Genomic DNA, 19,466 nt, shown 5'->3' on the forward strand with positions numbered 1-19,466 from the left:
AATGACTGTAAAGGGGAACCCCAAGGGAGATCTTTGTGGTGATAAGACTTTTCTGTATCCTTTTTGTCCTGGTGGTTACCTAGACCTACATATGTGATAAAATGACATAGAAGAAGACACACACAGTGTACTGGTTTTGATGTTGTGCTATCACCATATATGATGGAAGCATTAGGGGAAACTAGGTAAAAGGTACAAAGGGCATCTCTGTACTATCTTTTCAACTTCCTGTGAATCTATATGTATGGTCTGAATGTTTGTGTCCCCCCAGAAAATCATATGTTGAAGTCTTCTAACCCCCAATGTGATGGTTATAGGAGGTAAGGCCTTTTGGCGGTAATTAGGTGTAGATGAGGTCAAGAGGGTGGGGCCCCCATGATGGGATTAATGCCCTTATAAAAAGAGGGAGAGAGAGAGATCTCTCCCTCCAAACACATGCACCAATAAAAGGTTTTTACTAACCTCTGCCCACGAGAGCAAAAGCCAGCTCCACCCACCACCAGTCCCTCCAATCAGGAAACTTCCACAAGCCTCTTAGATAGCCTCATACACCAGAGGGCAGACAGCAGAAGCAAGAAGAACTACAATCCTGCAGCCTGTGGAACAAAAACCACATACAGAAACATAGACAAGATGAAAAGGCAGAGAGCTATGTACCAGATGGAGGAACAAGATAAAACCCCAGAAAAACAACTAAATGAAGTGGAGATAGGCTAGCTTCCAGAAAAAGAATTCAGAATAATGATAGTGAAGATGATCCAGGACCTCAGAAAAAGAATGGAGGCAAAGATCAAGAAGATGCAAGAAATGGTTAACAAAGATCTAGAAGAATTAAAGAACAAACAAACAGAGATGAACAGTACAATAACTGATGAAAGACACACTAGAAGGAATCAATAGCAGAATAACTGAAGCAGAAGAACAGATAAGTGACCTGGAAAACAGAATGGTGGGATTCACTGCTGTGGAACAGAATAAAGAAAAAAGAATGAAAAGAAATGAAGACAGCCTAAGAGACCTCTGGGACAACATTAAATGCAACAGCATTTGCATTATAGGGGTCCCAGAAGGAGAAGAGAGAGAGAAAGGACCTGAGAAAACATTTGAAGAGATTATAGTCGAAAATTTCCCTAACATGGGAAAGGAAATAGCCACCCAAGTCCAGGAAGTGTAGAGAATCCCATACAGGATAAACCCAAGAAGAAACACGCCGAGACACTTAGTAATCAAATTGGCAAAAATTAAAGACAGAAAAATTATTGAAAACAGCAAGGGGAAAATGACAAATAACATACAAGGGAACTCCCATAAGGTTAACAGTTGATTTCACAGCAGAAACTCTACAAGCCAGAAGGAAGTGGCATGATATACTTAAAGCAATGAAAGGGAAGAACCTACAACCAAGATTACTCTACCCGGCAAGGATCTCATTCAGATTCGATGGAGAAATCAAAAGCTTTACAGACAAGCAAAAGCTAAGAGAATTCAGCACCACCAAACCAGCTCTACAACAAATGCTAAAGGAACTTCTCTAAGTGGGAAACACAAGAGAAGAAAAGGACCTACAAAACAAACCCAAAATGGTCATAGGAACATACATATTGATAATTACCTGAAACGTGAATGGATTAAATGCTCCAACCAAAAGACGCAGGCTTGCTGAATGGATACAAAAACAAGACCCATATATATGCTGTCTTCAAGAGACCCACTTCAGACCTAGGGACACATTCAGACTGAAGGTGAGGGGATGGAAAAAGATACTCCATGCAAATGGAAATCAAAAGAAAGCTGGAGTAGCAATACTCATATCAGGAAAAATAGTCTTTAAAATAAAGAATGTTACAAGAGACAAAGAAGGACACTACATAATGATCAAGGGGTTAATCCAAGAAAAAGATATAACAATTATAAATATATATGCATCCTACATAGGAACACCTCAATATATAAGGCAACTGCTAACAGCTATAAAAGAGGAAACAGACAGTAACACAATAATAGTGGGGGACTTTAACACCTCACTCACACCAATGGACAGATCATCCAAACAGAAAATTAATAAGGAAACACAAGTTTTAAATGACACCATAGACCAGATAGATTTAATTGATATTTATAGGACATTCCATCCAAAAACAGCAGATTACACTTTCTTCTCAAGTGCGCACGGAACATTCTCCAGGATACATCACATCTTGGGTCACAAATCAAGTCTCAGTAAATTTAAGAAAATTGAAATCATGTCAACCATCTTTTCTGACCACTATGCTATGAGATTAGAAATCAATTACAGGGGGAAAAACCGTAAAAAACACAAACACATGGAGGCTAAACAATACGTTCCTAAATAACCAAGAGATCACTGAAGAAATCAAAGTGGAAATCAAAAAATACCTAGAGACAAATGACAATGAAAACACGATGATCCAAAACCTATGGGATGCAGCAAAAGCAGTTCTAACAGGGAAGTTTATAGCTATACAAGCCTACCTCAAGAAACAAGAAAAATTTCAAACAAACAATCTAACGTTACACCCAAAGGAACTAGAGAAGCAAGAACAAAACCCAAAGTTAGCAGAAGGAAAGAAATCATAAAGATCAGAGCAGAAATAAATGAAACAAAGAAAACAATAGCAAACATCAATAAAACTAAAAGCTGGTCCTTTGAGATGATAAACAAAATTGATAAGCCATTAGCCAGACTCATCAAGAAAAAGAGGGAGAGGACTCAATAAAACTAGAAATGAAAAAGGAGAAGTTACAACAGACACCGCAGAAATACAAAGCATCCTAAGAGACTACGTCAGGCAACTCTATGCCAATAAAATGGACAACCTGAAAGAAATGGACAAATTCTTAGAAAGGTATAAACTTCCAAGACTGAACCAGGAAGAAATAGAAAATATGAACAGACCAATGACGAGTAATGAAATTGAAACTGTGATTAAAAATCTTCCAACAAACAAAAGTCCAGGACCAGATGGCTTCACAGGTGAATTCCATCAAACATTTAGAGAAGAGCTAACACCCATCCTTCTCAAACTCTTCCAAAAAATTGCAGAGGAAGGAACACTCCCAAACTCATTCTATGAGGCCACCATCACCCTGACACCAAAACCAGACAAAGATACTACAAAAAAAGAAAATTACAGACCAGAATCACTGATGAATATAGATGGAAAAATCCTCAACAAAATACTAGCAAACAGAATCCAACAACACATTAAATGGATCATACACCATGATCAAGTGGGATTTACCCCAGAGATGCAAGGATTCTTCAATATATGCAAATCTATCAATGTGATACAACCTATTAACAAATTGAAGAATAAATACTATATGATCATCTCAATAGATGCAGAAAAAGCTTTCGACAAAATTCAACACCCATGTATGATGAAAACTCTCCAGAAAGTGGGCATAGAGGGAACCTACCTCAACATAATAAAGGCCATATACAACAAACCCACAGCAAACATCATTCTCAGTGGTGAAAAACTGAAAGCATTTCCTCTAAGATCAGGAACAAGACAAGGATGTCCACTTTTACCACTATTATTCAGCATAGTTTTGGAAGTCCTAGCCACAGCAATCAGAGAAGAAAAAGAAATAAAAGGAATACAAATTGGGAAAGAAGAAGTAAAACTGTCACTGTTTGCAGATGACATGATACTATACATAGAGAATCCTAAAGATGCCACCAGAAAACTACTAGAGCTAATCAATGAATTTGGTAAAGTTGCAGGATAAAAAATTAATGCACAGAAATCTTGCATTCCTCTACACTAATGATGAAAAATGTGAAAGAGAAATTAAGGAAACACTCCTATTTACCACTGCAATAAAAAGAATAAAATACCTAGGAATAAACCTACCTAGGGAGACAAAAGACCTGTATGCAGAAAACTATAAGACACTGATGAAAGAAATTAAAGATGATACCAACAGATGGAGAGATATACCATGTTCTTGGATTGGAAGACTCAATATTGTGAAAATGACTCTACTACCCAAAGCAATCTACAGATTCAATGCAATCCCTATCAAATTACCAATGGCATTTTTTATAGAACTCGAACACAAAATCTTAAAATTTGTATGGAGAAACAAAATACCCCAAAGAGCCAAAGCAGTCTTGAGCGAAAAAAAACGGAGCTGGAGGAATTAGACTCCCTGACTTCAGAGTATACTACAAAGCTACAGTAATCAAGACAATGTAGTACTGGCACAAAAACAGAAACATAGATCAATGGAACAGGATAGAAAGCCCAGAGATAGACCCCCACACTTATGGTCAACTAATCTATGACAAAGGAGGCAAGGATATACAGTGGAGAAAAGACAGTCTCTTCGATAAGTGGTGCTGGGAAAACTGGACAGCTACCTGTAAAAGAATGAAATTAGAGCACTCCTAACACCATACACAAAAATAAACTCAAAATGGTTAGAGACCTAAATATAAGACCGGGCACTATAAAACTCTTAGAGGAAAACATAGGAAGAACACTCTTTGACATAAATCACAGCAAGATATTTTTTGATCCACCTCCTAGAGTAATGGAAATAAGAACAAAAATAAACAAGTGGGACCTAATGAAACTTCAAAGCTTTTGCACAGCAAAGGAACCCATAAAGAAGACCAAAAGACAACCCTCAGAATGGGAGAAAATATTTGCAAATGAATCATTGGACAAAGGATTAATCTCCAAAATTTACAAGCAGCTCATGCAGCTCAATAACAAAAAAACAACCCAATCCAAAAATGGGCAGAAGACCTAAATAGACATTTCTCCAAAGAAGACATACAGATTGCCAAGAGGCACATGAGAAGCTGCTCAACATCACTAATTATTAGAGAAATGAAAATCAAAACTACAATGAGGTATCACCTCACACCAGTTAGAATGGGTATCATCAGAAAATCTACATACAACAAATGCTGGAGAGGGTGTGGAGAAAAGGGAACCCTCTTGCACTGTTGGTGGGAATGTAAATTGATACAGCCTCTATGGAGAGCAGTGTGGAGGTTCCTTAAAGAACTAAAAATAGAACTACCATACGACCCAGCAATCACACTACTGGGCATATACCCAGAGAAAACCATAATTCAAAAAGACACATGTACCCCAATGTTCATTGCAGCACTATTTACAATAGCCAGGTCATGGAAGCAACCTAAATGCCCATCGACAGACGAATGGATAAAGAAGATGTGGCACATATATACAATGGAATATCACTCAGCCATAAAAAGGAACGTAATTGGGTCATTTGTAGAGACGTGAATGGATCTAGAGACTGTCATACAGAGTGCAGTAAGTCAGAAAGAGAAAAACAAATATCGTATTTTAACACATATATGTGGAACCTAGAAAATGGTACAGACGAACTGGTTTGCAGAGCAGAAATAGAGGCACAGATGTAGAGAACAAACGTATGGACACCAAGGGGGGAAAGCCACGGGGGTAGGTGTGATGAATTGGGAGATTGGGATTGACATGTATACACTGATGTGTATAAAATGTATGACTAGGGCTTCCCTGGTGGCACAGTGGTTGAGAGTCCGCCTGCTGATGTAGGCAACACGGGTTCGTGCCCCGGTCCGGGAAGATCCCACATGCTGCAGAGAGGCTAGGCCCATGAGCCACGGCCACTGAGCCTGCGTGTCCGGAGCCTGTGCTTCGCAACGGGAGAGGCCACAACAGTGAGAGGCCTGTGTACCACAAAAAAAAAAAAAAAAAAAAAAAGTATGACTAATAAGAAAACAAATAAGTAAATAAATAAACATAAAAATAAATAAATAAATAAATAAGAAAAGGCCATGTGAGCACTTAGCAAGATGGCCATCTACAAGCCGGGGAGAGATGTCTCACCAAAAACTGACCGTGTCAGCACCTAGATCTTGGACTTCTCACCCCCAGAACCATGAGAAATAAATGTGTGCTCTTTAAGCCTCCCAGGCTCAGCCCAAGCAGACTGAGACACTATGATCATTTCAAAATAAAAAGTTGAAAAACAAAACTACATCTAAGGCTAAATTCCAGCAAATACGAAAAAAAAAAAAAAGAGAGAGAGAGAGAGTCAGCTGCAGTTTCAGTGGCAGGAAGAATATTTGCTATGAGAGTAGAACGTGAATTTGGTGACTAGAGCAGAGACCAAGACAGTTAAGGATAAAGACGGTGAAGAAAAAGGACTCACTGGTGAAAGAGGTTTTAAACCCACGTGGAAGAGTCTGGGCTTATTCTTTCTCCTGTGAGTTAATAAAAATTCTCTGTTCTTGTCCATGAAGAAGACAGCTGTCCGTTTTCCAGGAGCTGGGCTGATAAAAATTTGTGGCCACCTGGCAATGTGCTGGTTGTGAGACTGGCTTCTAGTTGCCCCTGTGCCTCTTGTGCTCTGATTTTAATCCAACAGCCCCCACAGCCCTGAGCTCCCTTTTCTGCAAAAATCAAAGGTGATCTATCATATCTAGAGAAACCTCCTCTAGGGAATTTTACATATGTTCTGAAAGCCAGAAGTAACGGGTCCTCTGGAAACACTAAGCAAAGAGTATTCAGCAGCCTCTGTAACAGCAGTGGTGTCAGTACCAGACTTCAACCTCTTTAGCCCTCAAAGGGCATGGATGCACGTAGTGCACTGAACACATGCACATCATGAGAGGCTGTGTGCTCCGTCCAGAATTACAGCTGGAAAGGAAACAGTCAACAAAACGAAACGACAGCCTACTGAATGGGGGAAGATATTTGCAAATTGTATGACCAATGAGAGATTAATATCCAGCATGTATAAACAGCTCATACAACTTAACATCAAAAACAATTAAACAAAACCAAAAAAAAAAGAACCAACCCAATTAAAAAAATGGGCAGAAGACATTTTCCAAAGAGGAAATGAGGATGGCCAACAAGCACATTCAAAGAATGTGCTAATCAAGGAACTACAAAATCAAACTAATCAAGGAACTGCAGATCAAAACCACAATGAGATATCACCTCACACCTGTCAGAATGGCCATCATCAAAAAGAACACAAATAACAAATGTTGGCAAACATGTGGAGCAAAAGGAGCTCTAGTATACTGTTGGTAGGAATGTAAATGGGTGCAGCCACTGTGGAAAACAGTATGGAGGTTTCTCAAAAAATGAAAAACAGAACTACCACATGAGCCAGCAGTTCCACTCCTGGGTATATATCTGAAAAAAACCAAGAACACGAATTCAAGAAGATACATGCACCCCAGTGTTCATAGCAGCACTATTTACAATAGCCAGGACATGGAAGCAACCTAAGTGTCCATCAACAGATGAATGATAAACAAGATTATATATATATATTTTGTATATATATACACACACATGCACATGCACAATGGAATACTACTCAGCCATGCAAAAGAATGAAATTTTGCCGTTTGCAACAACATGGATGGACTTGGAGGGCATTATGCTAAGTGAAGTAAGTCAGACAGAGAAAGGCAAATACTGTATGATATCACTTATATGTGGAATCTTAAAACTACAAAAAACTATTGAATATAACAAAAAAGCAGAGTCACAGATATAAAGAACAAACTACTGGTTACCAGTGGGGATGGGGTGAGGGAGTGGGAGACACAAACTGTTGGTGTAAGATAGACTCAAGGATGTATTGTACAGCACAGGGAATATGGCCAATATTTTGTAATAACTGTAAATGGAAAGTAACCTTTAAAAATTGTATAAAATTAAAAAAACAATTTTTTAAGAATTACAGCTGGGACACTGCTGTCCAGTTGACTATTGTCAAAGACACGCCCCTTTCTTCCTCATTTATTCATCCAGGATATCCTGTCCATTTGTTTGGAAAATGATGGAAAACGAATGATCGCAAACAGAAATACCTCTCCCTTTTGTAGAAAGAGCCATCTGAAGAGGGACTAAAGAGGGAGGGAAATTCCAGTGGCAGGCGCTGAGCCCGGAGGAAGCGGGGGTCCATCCCCAGCAGCCCAGCACTGCTTTCTTGCCCAGATAGCCGAATAAATTTAAACAAATTCCAGCTGCATCCTGGCCATTTATGTCAGAGATGTGCTTTTTCCTGTAAGTGTAAACCACACTTCTGACAGCTTTTATGGAGAAAAATCAAGTCTTTCTTTCATGAACATTTATTCCTTCAGTGCAGCCTCCCAGTGGCAGAGACGATGACCTCCCATAAGGTCAACAGGCATCTTCAGGACCAGGGTGGGGGGTGATTGGCTGCAGGGCAGAGAAGATAATTCACTCGTCTGTGCAAAACAGGAAAGGATTTTGAGTCTCGAGGCTGGAGATCATACTATCTACTCATTATACATTTTATCTTAAAAAAAATTTTTTTTAATTTCACAGGTACATATACCAGGTTCAGGAGGCTCTTTGTCATGATCCTCTTGGAACAAATGCCACATGTTACTGGGGAAAACTAACAGGAAACCTAGCATGTGCACACTTCTAACCTGATTCCCTGAAGCATTTAATTATAACAACCCGAGGCTGGGTTTCGGCTTGTTCATGGGGCACTCACACCTTCTCTCTAACCTTGCTTCATCAAAATGTCCTTAAGAAGTGGAAGTCGATCATTTGTCAGGATCATTTCAAGGCAAGGGATGGGGGGCAAGTCACTTATTCCCTCTTCTCCTGAAAGCATCAATCTGCTTTTCCCTCTCTTGACTCTTGCTGGTGTCTGAGTCTATAGGAAAGTGTGCTTTACTGTGAACTTTTCTCTAGGCTGTTCTATATGCTGAAACCAAGAGACTAACAGAAGACAGAGACTTTAAGCCACATAATCTGGAAAGAAAGTGGAAAGACAGCTTACTCATGTATTCAACAAACATTTATTGAGTGTCTGCTTTGTACATGGCACTGGGCTGGATTCTGTAAGAAACAGAAACATAAATGATATCTGCCTTCCAGAGGTTACACTACAGCAGGAAAGACAGTCTTTAAATACACACACACACACACACACACACACACACACACACACACACACACACACACACACACACACACACACACACACCGTGCTAATTTCCTTTAGTAGAAGGGAGGTGTTCTATGGACCACAGAGGAGAGACCATCCAAAACCAGAAGTAGGAAGGGGTTGCTCATCATTTAGGCTCTACTGCTGGCTAGATGCGTGGTCTTGAGCAAGTTACTTAGCTACGCTGAGCCTTGGTTTCTAAAAGCTTTCTGCTTTTAGAATCTGCCTTTAAAGTCAAGATGGTTTTGATGAGGCCTCTAGCACAAGACCTGACTCTCAAGGGACACTGGGTGGGATGGGTGATGTAACCAACCATGTGAATATGACTTGACGAGGAGAGAGAGCTCACCGTGGGTGGAGGCAATCAAAGAAAGCTTCACAGAGAAGAGGGGGTGTAAGCTGAATCCTGACAGGTGAGTCAGGATTTAAAGAGGAAGAGGAAGAAATGGGAGTGGATGTGGGGAGAGGGAAACCCTGGCAAGACGGAGATGTCATTGGTGAGGGGCAGAGGTAGGAAAGGCAGATGCGTATTCAATGAGCAGACGTGTCCGGATGGACGAGAAGGTCACAGTGAAATCAGAGGACGAGTGTCAGCATTGCAGGGAGCCTGGAAGGCGGGCCTAGGGGTTCAGGGGATGTTAGGACTCACGGGACATAAGGACCACCTTGTCTGACCCTTCATTTTACAGGTGACAGAACTGAGACTCAGAAAACTTGCCCCAGGCCACGTCGGTCGTAAGCCTCTTGAATGACAGTCTCATGTTATATCCACTATGCAGTGATTTTCTAATGGGGTGCTTTGGAACCTTAAGTTTCCATAGAGGGGCCTCAGTGGCCTCCATATGAAAAAGGAGAGAGGAAGCTGGGGCCATTCCAACAATTTACCACTTGGATATACTAGGTGGTTGCATGAGGTCTCACTTGGGCTTTAAGAGGAGTCTCCTAATTAAAAAAAAGAAAGAAAAAAAATCTCCACTTTGCTACAGCATGGTAGTTAGTTAGTTAGTGATTATAGACTAGAGCTTTTGAAGAGTTTGACTACACATAAGACTGACTCTTCTTATAAGAGGTATAAGCACGAGGTTCATGCAATGTAGATGCAAACGGAGGTCCAGTCCTGCCAGAACTTCATGGAAAATCACTGCACTTGACTTGGATTCTGTTTTCAAGACTCAAGAGTCTCTGTATGATACCCTGTAATAAGCAGTTATTTGACCGTATGATACCCTGTAACATTTGATACATAAACATCTAGCTGTTGTAAGAGAAGAGGTCACTACTCCAGACCCCCAGGACCCGAGACTATCCTAGGACTCTTCTACGTCCTTAAAGCCCTTGACATGTTTTATTTAAGTTTGAAGAGTTTCCAGGTTTCTTTCCTGTCCTGGCCAATGTTCATTTTGACCTCATGGGAGAAAGTAATAGGAGAGGGGAGAGCACAAAGAGGAAATACATACGTAATGGGTCAGAGATGATTAAAGATGATTTGAATAAAATATTAGTGTCCAGCAGGTTTGCAGGAATGAAGAGTGATTCCGGATACTCAGATGCCTTACAAAATACAAAGCTGATTGTCAGGGGCTAGTTTATGTCACACCTGAAGTGAGCTTTTCTTTAGAGCAAGACTGTAATCCTAAGAAAGCAGCTTTGGAAGAAATCAAACTTGATCGATGGACAGTAAACCAAACAACAAACACATTGGTCACTTACTTTCTGCTGTTGGGTTCTACAGACCAGGAATTAGCACACACCTGTGTGTGTGTGTGCGCACATGTATGTGTATATTGTTGTTTTAACCCACAAAACAGCCCTGTGAGGAGGGTACTTCCCTCACCTTACTGATGAGGGAACTGACTCTGTAACTTGCCAGGTCCCATGAATAACAACACAGGGCAAAGCTGATTTCAATCTAGGTCTAGATAACTCAAAACATTGCACTTCTAGAGCAAAGCCCAGACTCTGGAATATTCAGTAGACTTGTTGCCGCTGGTTTGACTTGACTCGATAGTTTATGGTGGTTGGTAGAAAAAGAAGGTTCGGAAATCAGGTGGCAAAAGCCGGGCCCTTCTCTTAGTGGAGTCAAGTGCATGCGGTCCTGGCTCCCACACTAAGAAGTGCACCTGACTCCCAGGGGCCTGGTTCATCCCTTGAGAAGTAACTGCTCCCCTTCTGCTCCCTTTCAGCTCTTCGTAAGAGAACCTGAAAAGCGCCTGGGGGTAAGGGGAGACATCCGCCAGCACCCCTTGTTTCGGGAGATCAATTGGGAAGAGCTGGAAAGGAAGGAGATTGACCCTCCGTTCAGGCCTAAAGTGGTAAGGAGCCTCCGGGGCCCTGTGGTCCTGCCCGCACAGTCCTCACATCACACCCAGGCTGCTGGGGCCTCGACTTCCCACCCACCCTCTGCAGTTCTTGGAAGCAAGCCTTCTTTAATCAGTCTGTCGGGCTGGCGGGGAGGGGATGTTACTCACTGGCAGAATTTAACCTGTGTGATCAAATGTATTTGTGTGAAGAACGGATCACCACGTGTACATGCCTTAGACTGAACATGTACATGTGGGGATGACCCTCAGATGCCATGTGGAGCTTTGCACAGGGTGTGTCCAGGCTTCAGGGTCACAGTCCGCATGACCCAAACCTGAGCATAAACCCTGCATCCTTTGACAGGAGTTTTGGATCCATGTTTTCTGTGATATTTATGAAAGTTTCTCTGACATTTGTCATCTGTTCATATAACTACAGACCCTAATGGTAATTGGTAGGTGTTTTTTCATTTAAGAAGTAAACTGATACTTAGAAAAAGACTGGTCTCTAAATTCCCATGTATATACCCACCAGCAAGAGTCACCAACCTCCCCGAGAAAAGGCAGAACTTCCTGGGTCACCATAAAATGAAGCAAAGATGAAATGAAAAAAGTTCTGGAGATGGATGGCCCAATACGTGAATGTGCTTCATGCCCCTAAACTGTACACTTAAAATGGTTAGATGGTCATTTTTATGTTATGTACATTTTACCACAACTTAAAGAGTAAATAATAATTTTTTAAGGAGTACAGCAAAGTGGTGGATTTGCCAGCTTTACCCATTCCTGGTGATTCTGGGAATAAGGTAGCAATGACCTGGGTAGACATGAACCATCTTCGCATGGAGGTGGCACAGGCTTGTGGATTTCAAAGCAGAGCGTTCACTCCAGAAAGTATCTTCTGTTATTAGTCGTGCCAGTGGGTAATCAGAAGCAGCACTGTGCCCCCAGGGCAGGAAGAGTTACTTGTGGTCAACATTTGTCCTAAGCTCTGGAGATGTTCCAAGGGTCCTACCGGCTGGCCTCTAGCACTCTTATTATTTGTAACAGCACCATTTCTACTACATGGGTTAATAATTTATTTATGGTATGATGAATTTTTGCCTTCTTCCAGCTCATCAGAACAATGTCATTCATGTCTCAGCTTCCATGGTAGATTACAATGGACTCAATATTTTCCACATAAAAATCAGATGTTTCAGCTATGCTTTCCCTATGGGACAATTCCCAATTCCTCCCGTAGGAAGGAATTTCCCTGACCCATGGTCTGAGTGGCTATTTGTAGGCAGAGACCACAAACCATTGGCCTCAGCAGCTCAGGGGCCCCCTTGAGGGTGGGATGGGCCTGGATCTTAGTCACGCTCACATAAGGGTGACATTTGATTATGGTTGCTTTTAATCTTAGAAAGCTGAAGTGTACACCATACTGAACAGTATTTATACATAGGTCTCTTTTTCTGTCATGGGCACCAGTGGACCAGGTGACCAGAAGGGAGCTCACCCCAATCTGTGTTGTCTCTGAAAGACAGTCCCAGATGTTTAATAATAAAATTAATGTGGGATTCTTTTCCCATATAGGCCATTACAGAGTATGAGTAGAGTTCTGTGTGCCATACAGTAGGTCCTTATTAGGAATCAAAAACAGAGTGGAATACATGTATATGTATGACTGATTCACTTTGCTGTACATCTGAAACTAACACAACATTGTAAATCAAGTATACTCCAGTAAAAATTTTAAAAATAAAAATAAAAGAATAAAATTAATGTAGGTAGGGGAACCAATGGGAGTGAAGGATATTGATAACCAGGATATATAATCTGCAAAACTTCTCCGATCCTCCGCCCCCTCTGCCCCCACCCCAACCTACCACTCCCCCCTCACTGTCCCCTGTAGACTAAAAGGACAGAGGTCAAATTGGGGCTTACCACCTTTTCAAAGGTTGCCAGTCCTGCTTCATGGAAAGTTATTTGAATGTACACATCATGGAATTCCTGTATACGAATTTAATTACACTACTGATACGCTGATGAGTCAGAATCTTAGAGATATTCAACAAAGGCCCTATACAATCATCTATCAGTATTACTTTCGTTTATTGGCAGACGCCAACATTTTCATACACAGGTTATAGCCTAGATGACAAAAGCCCTTATCTTGAATGAATCATGAATTCAGTGGCTGATTTTCCTCTCTTTTTCTCCCCACCCCTTAAACTCTGGTCAAGAAATCACCGTACGACTGTAGCAATTTCGACAAAGAATTCTTGAATGAAAAGCCCCGGCTGTCATTTGCAGACAGAGCGCTGATCAACAGCATGGACCAGAACATGTTCCGGAACTTTTCCTTCATGAATCCAGGGATGGAGAAGCTGATATCCTGAACTCGCCTCTCCAGACACATGAAGGGATTTGCCTTCTCTCTGTGAACTGGTTCAAGCGACACTTCTTGGGTTCCTTTTCAACTTGGAAAAGAAAAGAAACACTCAACGGTAAAGGCTGGGCCCTTTGAGCGCCTCACCGACTTTGCATGTGTAGCAGAAACCAGCTCTGCTTCACTAATGACAATGCCCTTTGGACTCTCCCCTGTCGTCTCTCACAGCCACTCTTGAAGTTAGGTCCTTCCTTCCTGTAGTTATTTACTTGAAGATGGTTCTCCGCACTGTGAAAGATTTGAAAACTTAATTCCACTCTAAGTTATGGCTCTTCACCTGGGCACCAACTGCTGATCCGTGACATACATGTTGACTCAAGGAGCAGACTCCAGACTTCTCAAGACTGAAACTGCACGTTGCCTGGCGTAGCGCTGGCATCCACTCGGCCGCAGACAAGTAACCACTAACCCATTTTATTCTGTTCACACCTGGGCGAGTGTAAAGGGTAGGGGGTAGGGGAAGCCCTGAATAGGTTCTTATGAGAATTCTTCATAATAAACATAGCTTGTAACTTGAGATTTACAAATTCATTCATTCTGATTTAGCCATGAAATTCACAGGCAAGAGGAAAGTGGGGAGAGTTCGTGTCATCCATGTGCAATGTTTACTAGACTCCTACTCTGGTTATCTTGTCAACGTAGAAATTAAATTTAGAGTCCAATAAAGATAGTCATTTTACTCCTGCCAATAAAACCTTTCCATCCATCCATTCTCAGTTGATTTCAGTATCAGTGGCAGTTTCTCATTACCATCCTCACATTAGAACAGGAAAAAAAAAAAATGAAGTGCGTAATTCTTCTAGAGAAAAGATAACCCATCCCTTTATTATACCATTACCGATGACTTGATGACTCCTAAGTCTCTTGAGAGAGACATCCTTCAAGATAAAGACCCATGCATGCTATTTGCAGTGATCTTATTTAATAAGAATTCTAGCTATCCATGTTTAAAATATCTGTGCTGTGTGTATATTTTGATAAAATGTTGTGACTTAATGACAAAGAGGAGGATATGTAAAACTGGAATAAAAAAAAAGAAAGAAAGATGCCTCTTCATAGTTTAATTCCCTACTTGCCCCTGCTCCCTGCCCCAAACTTGGTTCTGTTTTGGTTATCATCAAAATGTAGCTAGAATTGAGTTAATGTTTTAAATTTTGAGAATCATTAAAAATCTCCAGCAGGAGAGAAACTCAGATAACCTTTAAGTTATTAGTATTATATTCCTCTTTTCCTTCCCCACAAGATTTTTTTTCCCACTCACTTTCCAACATACTTTATTCCAGATTCCCTACACAGCCTTCAAAGGACCTGCAGGATGAGGTCTTTAGCCTCCTACTCTCAACTTTGCTCAACTGGCTTCAGTCATAGTGGCTTCCCCACCACCCTGACACAGTTCTGCCTCAGGGCCTTTGCACTTCCTGCTCCCAGTACTTGGAACGCTATTCCCCCCACAAGATTCTTGAAAGAGTGATCTCCAACCCCCGAACTCAGCTCTGCCCTCCAACTTCTCTCCTGACACTGCTTCCCCCAAGGACGCCCTCTTGCCAGTTCATGTGGAATGTTCTAGATCCTCATCTACCCCTCCGCAGCTTTTTATAGAAGGAAAGACCCTCTCTTTGATCTTGGCCCCTCGGATGTTCTGACACAGCCCTTTGCTCTTTCATCCCCTCCACCTTTGATTACCCACCCCCCACCCCACCCCCGGCTGGCCTCGTTCCCTCCTTCCCCAAATCACCTCCAAGTCCCCTCTTCCCTCCTTGCTTTCACTTTTCCTTGGTTTTCTCCTCCCACACCATGCCTTCAAGAATGCGCAGTGCAGACAATCTCAATCCTCATCCCCAGTTCTAGCCTCTCTGCCAGGCTTCACACAGTTCCACTAACTCATCCTGTTCACTTAGGATCTTAACCTCTCTTGTAGTCCCTCATTCTATTAACAGCACCATCATGGACCTGGTCATCCAGGCTCAGAACCACAGAGTCCTTGTTGACTATCCCCTCCCCCTTTCTAACCTCCTTCTCTCTCCTACCAAATTCTTATGATTCTGCCTCTGCAACTTCTCCAAACTATATACTTATCTCTACTTTCTCTCCTGCTAATCGTGCCTGGATTATTTAATAGCTGATGAACCAGTGTCCCCATCTTAAGTCTCCTTCTCCATTTTAATTCACATATACACCATATAAACTGTAGAGTGGGAATAACTTTTCCTCTACCTCTTAGGTTCAGTACCTGAGGGCCTGTGAATTAAATTAACAAAATACCGATGAGCAAGAGAAGCATGCTTTTATCTACACATGCAACATGCATACACGTGATGAGGCACTCAAAGGAGTGGTTAGAATTTGGGGCTTAAATAGCTAACTTACCAGAGGAAAGAGAGGAAGAAGAAAAGGCTCCAACGCAAAGAGCAAATAGGGGTTTCAGGAAACAAGAAAGTTTGTGGTAATGTTTGTCCACATAGGTATGAGTGGTCTTCCTGTCTTGTTTTCTTCAGGGCCAAAAACTGCCCCCAAATGGAGATTTATGGAAGTAGGTTTACTCTTAGCCTCACTCCTGGGATCAGACCCACCCCAAAGAAGGAATTCATGGTGGTCCTTATTTCTCTTAAGTGTCTTCTTTTAGTTAGATAAAGAAAGCTCCAGCAAGGCCTCTCTCTGCATCTACTGAATCTCAAATATTTCTAGCTTAAAATAATTTTTACTATTTATGAAATACAAAAATATTATCTTCAGAAATCAAGGTTATTATCCCACACCCTCATGTTCAAAACGCTGTGTAATCTTCCCTGACTGAACCCCATCCAGGGCACCCCATCTTGTCCCCAGACAACCTCTCTACCATCACCTGTCATCTCTGCCTTTCACTCACCTGTGCTCCCACTGATCTAGATTTCTTAGCACTGCCCATGAACCCCCAAGTTTCCTGCCTCCAGGCCTTCGAAAAGCTAGTTTTTCTGCCTCGAATGCCGCATTCCCACAAGTTCATGTTTTCCTGTCTCCCAAGATCCACTTCAAATATCCAGACTGCCATGAAACACTCCCAACTTGAGCTGATGTATCTCTCACCTTGTTAAGTTCCCATCCTATTGTATTTCTCTGTCCATTTCCCACGGCACTCACCATTTTTTCATCAAGCTCTACAAGCATCTGCTTTGCCCCTCTTTCTAGACTGTAAACCCCTGAGGGCAGAATCTCTGTCTAGTTTGTCTCTGTCCTTGCCACATTTCCGTGGTATATTAGGGCTCAACATGAGTTGTTGGGCAGGTGAGGAAGTAAATGAATGCACTGTGTGGTGTCTGAATGGTGGCCCCTCCAAAGGTATGTCCACCTGGCACCTGCGAATATGACCTTACTTGGTAAAGGGGTCTCGGCAGATGTCATTGAGTTAAAGATCTAGAGGTGAGAGCATCCTAGATTTTACGGCTGGACCCTAAATCCAACATCGAGTGTCCTTACAAGAGACAACAGGGAGAAGAGAAGGCCAGGTGAAGATGGAGACGGAGATTGGAGTAAGGCAGCCCCAAGCCCAGGAACACCTGGGGCCACAAGAAGCTGGGAGAGGCCAGGACGGGTCCTCCCCTAGAGCCTGCAGAGGGAGCGTGGTCCTGCCAACACCTTGACTTTGAACTCTGGCCTCCAAAACTGAGAGAAAATACGTTTCTGTTGTTTTCAAGTCATCCAGCTTATGGTAACTTATGACAACAGCCTTGGGAAGTTGATACACACTATTCTACGAAGCCAGCAGTGCGCTAGGAGAAGGCGGCAGTGAGCTTTGTGCCATCCTGCCCATCCGGCCACATGTGCAGGCGGGCCACCCCATCCCTGCCAAGCCTTCACCTTCCTCCTCCCGGGGCAAAACCTCCCACCATCGCCCAGCTTCTTGTCCACGTGAATTCCCCATCGCGGTTCTTACCCTTCTCTCCATTTTTGTCCTGTCACCTCCTTTCCCTCGCCTGCTTTTTCCCTCACCAGCCTTCAATATCCTCTCTGACTGCAGAGCTCACAGTTTTTCCACACACACAGGAAGAAAGCCTCTCTCCGGCTCTTTGTGAGTTGGCAGCTGTTTCTTCCTGCCGGTGGAACATCCACACCGCGGTTTATAAACGAGCCAATATGGTTAAAGAAAATACCCAGTGACACTTGTGAAAGCGCAGGAAGGGTGACTATTCAAGGGGGACTGCAGCGATGGGTATTGCAGTAGCGGGGAGACTGCATGGGAAAGCGGGGGTTTATAGAGAAGGGACGGGGTGCGGGGTGGCGGTGAGGGGCAGGGCAGTGGAGGGAAGATTACTAAGAGGAAACAGCAGCGGGAAGGTGGATTCTGGCTGAACTGACCTATCAGGATTCTTGCTGAAGGCAAGCCAGGTGATCGGACCTCACCTGGGGGATGAGGAAACCAATCAGGTGTCCAGAGTGAGGGTTCTGGTTAAACTGACTTAGCAAGATTCTTGCTAAAATTGGACAATGCAAAGACAAACACAGAAGCCCAGAAGTCACGCTTAGTTGAAAAAGAGTTCAGGAAGGCTGAGTAGAGTTTGATCAAGGAGAGAATCTTTGACGGTATTTAGAACAAAGATCCCGGTTGCAGCATCGCGAGGGCTTTGGGATTACAGCTAGTTAAGCTTTCCTCTTGGTGCCATAACTACTTCCACACAATCCTGAGAGCTTGTTGTCCCCCCTTGTGATAATTTCACAAGGTATATGTGTATCAAAACATCAAGTTGTACACGCAAGAGATATACAATATTTGTCAATTATACCTCAATAAAGCTGGGGGAAATTTTATTATCTGAAAAAAAGAACTCAAAATATAATTACAATAAGGAAAATAACCTCTATATATTAAACTAGCCTTATACATGTTTCATACGGTTGCTTATTTTGTGTAAGCGAGTTTTATTTAATGGATGAAGGAGCACATGCATCTCCTAAACTCTTTGCACCAGCAGGTCCCTGAGGCACCAGTGCTAGAAAGGTCGAGTCATCTTTTACTGATGGAAGATGCTAAGACCAAGAAGTTGGAGTGACACCTGGGCTTACACCAGACAATATCATAATTCGAAAAGATACGTGCACCCCTACGTTCACAGCAGCCCTATTTACAATAGCCAAGACATGGAAGCAAACTAAATGTCCATCGATGGAGGAATGGATAAAGAAGATGTGGTGTATGTATGTGTATGTATGTATATATATATATATATATATATATATATATATATATATATACATACAATGGAATATTACTCAGCCATAGAAAGAAAAAGATAATGCTATTTCCAGTGACATGGATGGACCTAGAGATTGTCATATGGGAAAAGAATCTAAAAGAGTATGGATATATGTATATGTATAACTGATTCACTTTGCTCTACAGCAGAAACTAACACATCGTAAATCAACTATACTCCAATAAAAATTAATTTAAAAATTCATATATATGTATATAATCTATAGCAGTGTATGACAGTCTCATTTTTAAATGAGATGAAAGTATTTTACTAATTTTATACAGATTCTAATTTCCAGCTTTGACCCCTGTGTTTCACTTCTTCTCTGGGTCTTCCATCACCTTCCCCAAAAGAAAGACATGAAGGCAAGTGGCCCTGGTCTCCTGAAATAATAAAGGTAATGCTCCTGTAAGTTTCTAACCTGGAAGATGCTTAACTTCCAAACCCCTCAGTTTGCATTTGAGGAAGTAGAAGCTTCTGAGGAGAAGTGGCTCCTCTGAA

The 19,466-nt window shown here is 42.0% G+C and overlaps 1 protein-coding gene across 4 annotated transcripts in view; it reads left to right on the top strand.

The window, feature by feature from the left end:
- PRKCQ (protein kinase C theta) overlaps positions 1–14,630 on the top strand; it is a gene marked incomplete at its 5' end in the record, with an annotated part of 105,556 nt that extends 90,926 nt beyond the window's left edge. For all 4 annotated transcript variants that reach the window (XM_082619267.1, XM_082619268.1, XM_082619269.1 and 1 more), the window contains 2 exons: positions 11,184–11,312; positions 13,529–14,630. In XM_082619267.1, coding sequence (XP_082475393.1) covers positions 11,184–11,312; positions 13,529–13,684 — 285 coding nt within the window. In that variant the 3' untranslated portion in view covers positions 13,685–14,630. The remainder of the gene's footprint in view (positions 1–11,183; positions 11,313–13,528) is intronic.
- Positions 14,631–19,466: the final 4,836 nt, after the last annotated feature.

Source organism: Mesoplodon mirus, assembly GCF_964341445.2.
Source record: "Mesoplodon mirus genome assembly, chromosome: 4".
Lineage (NCBI taxonomy): Eukaryota > Metazoa > Chordata > Mammalia > Artiodactyla > Ziphiidae > Mesoplodon > Mesoplodon mirus.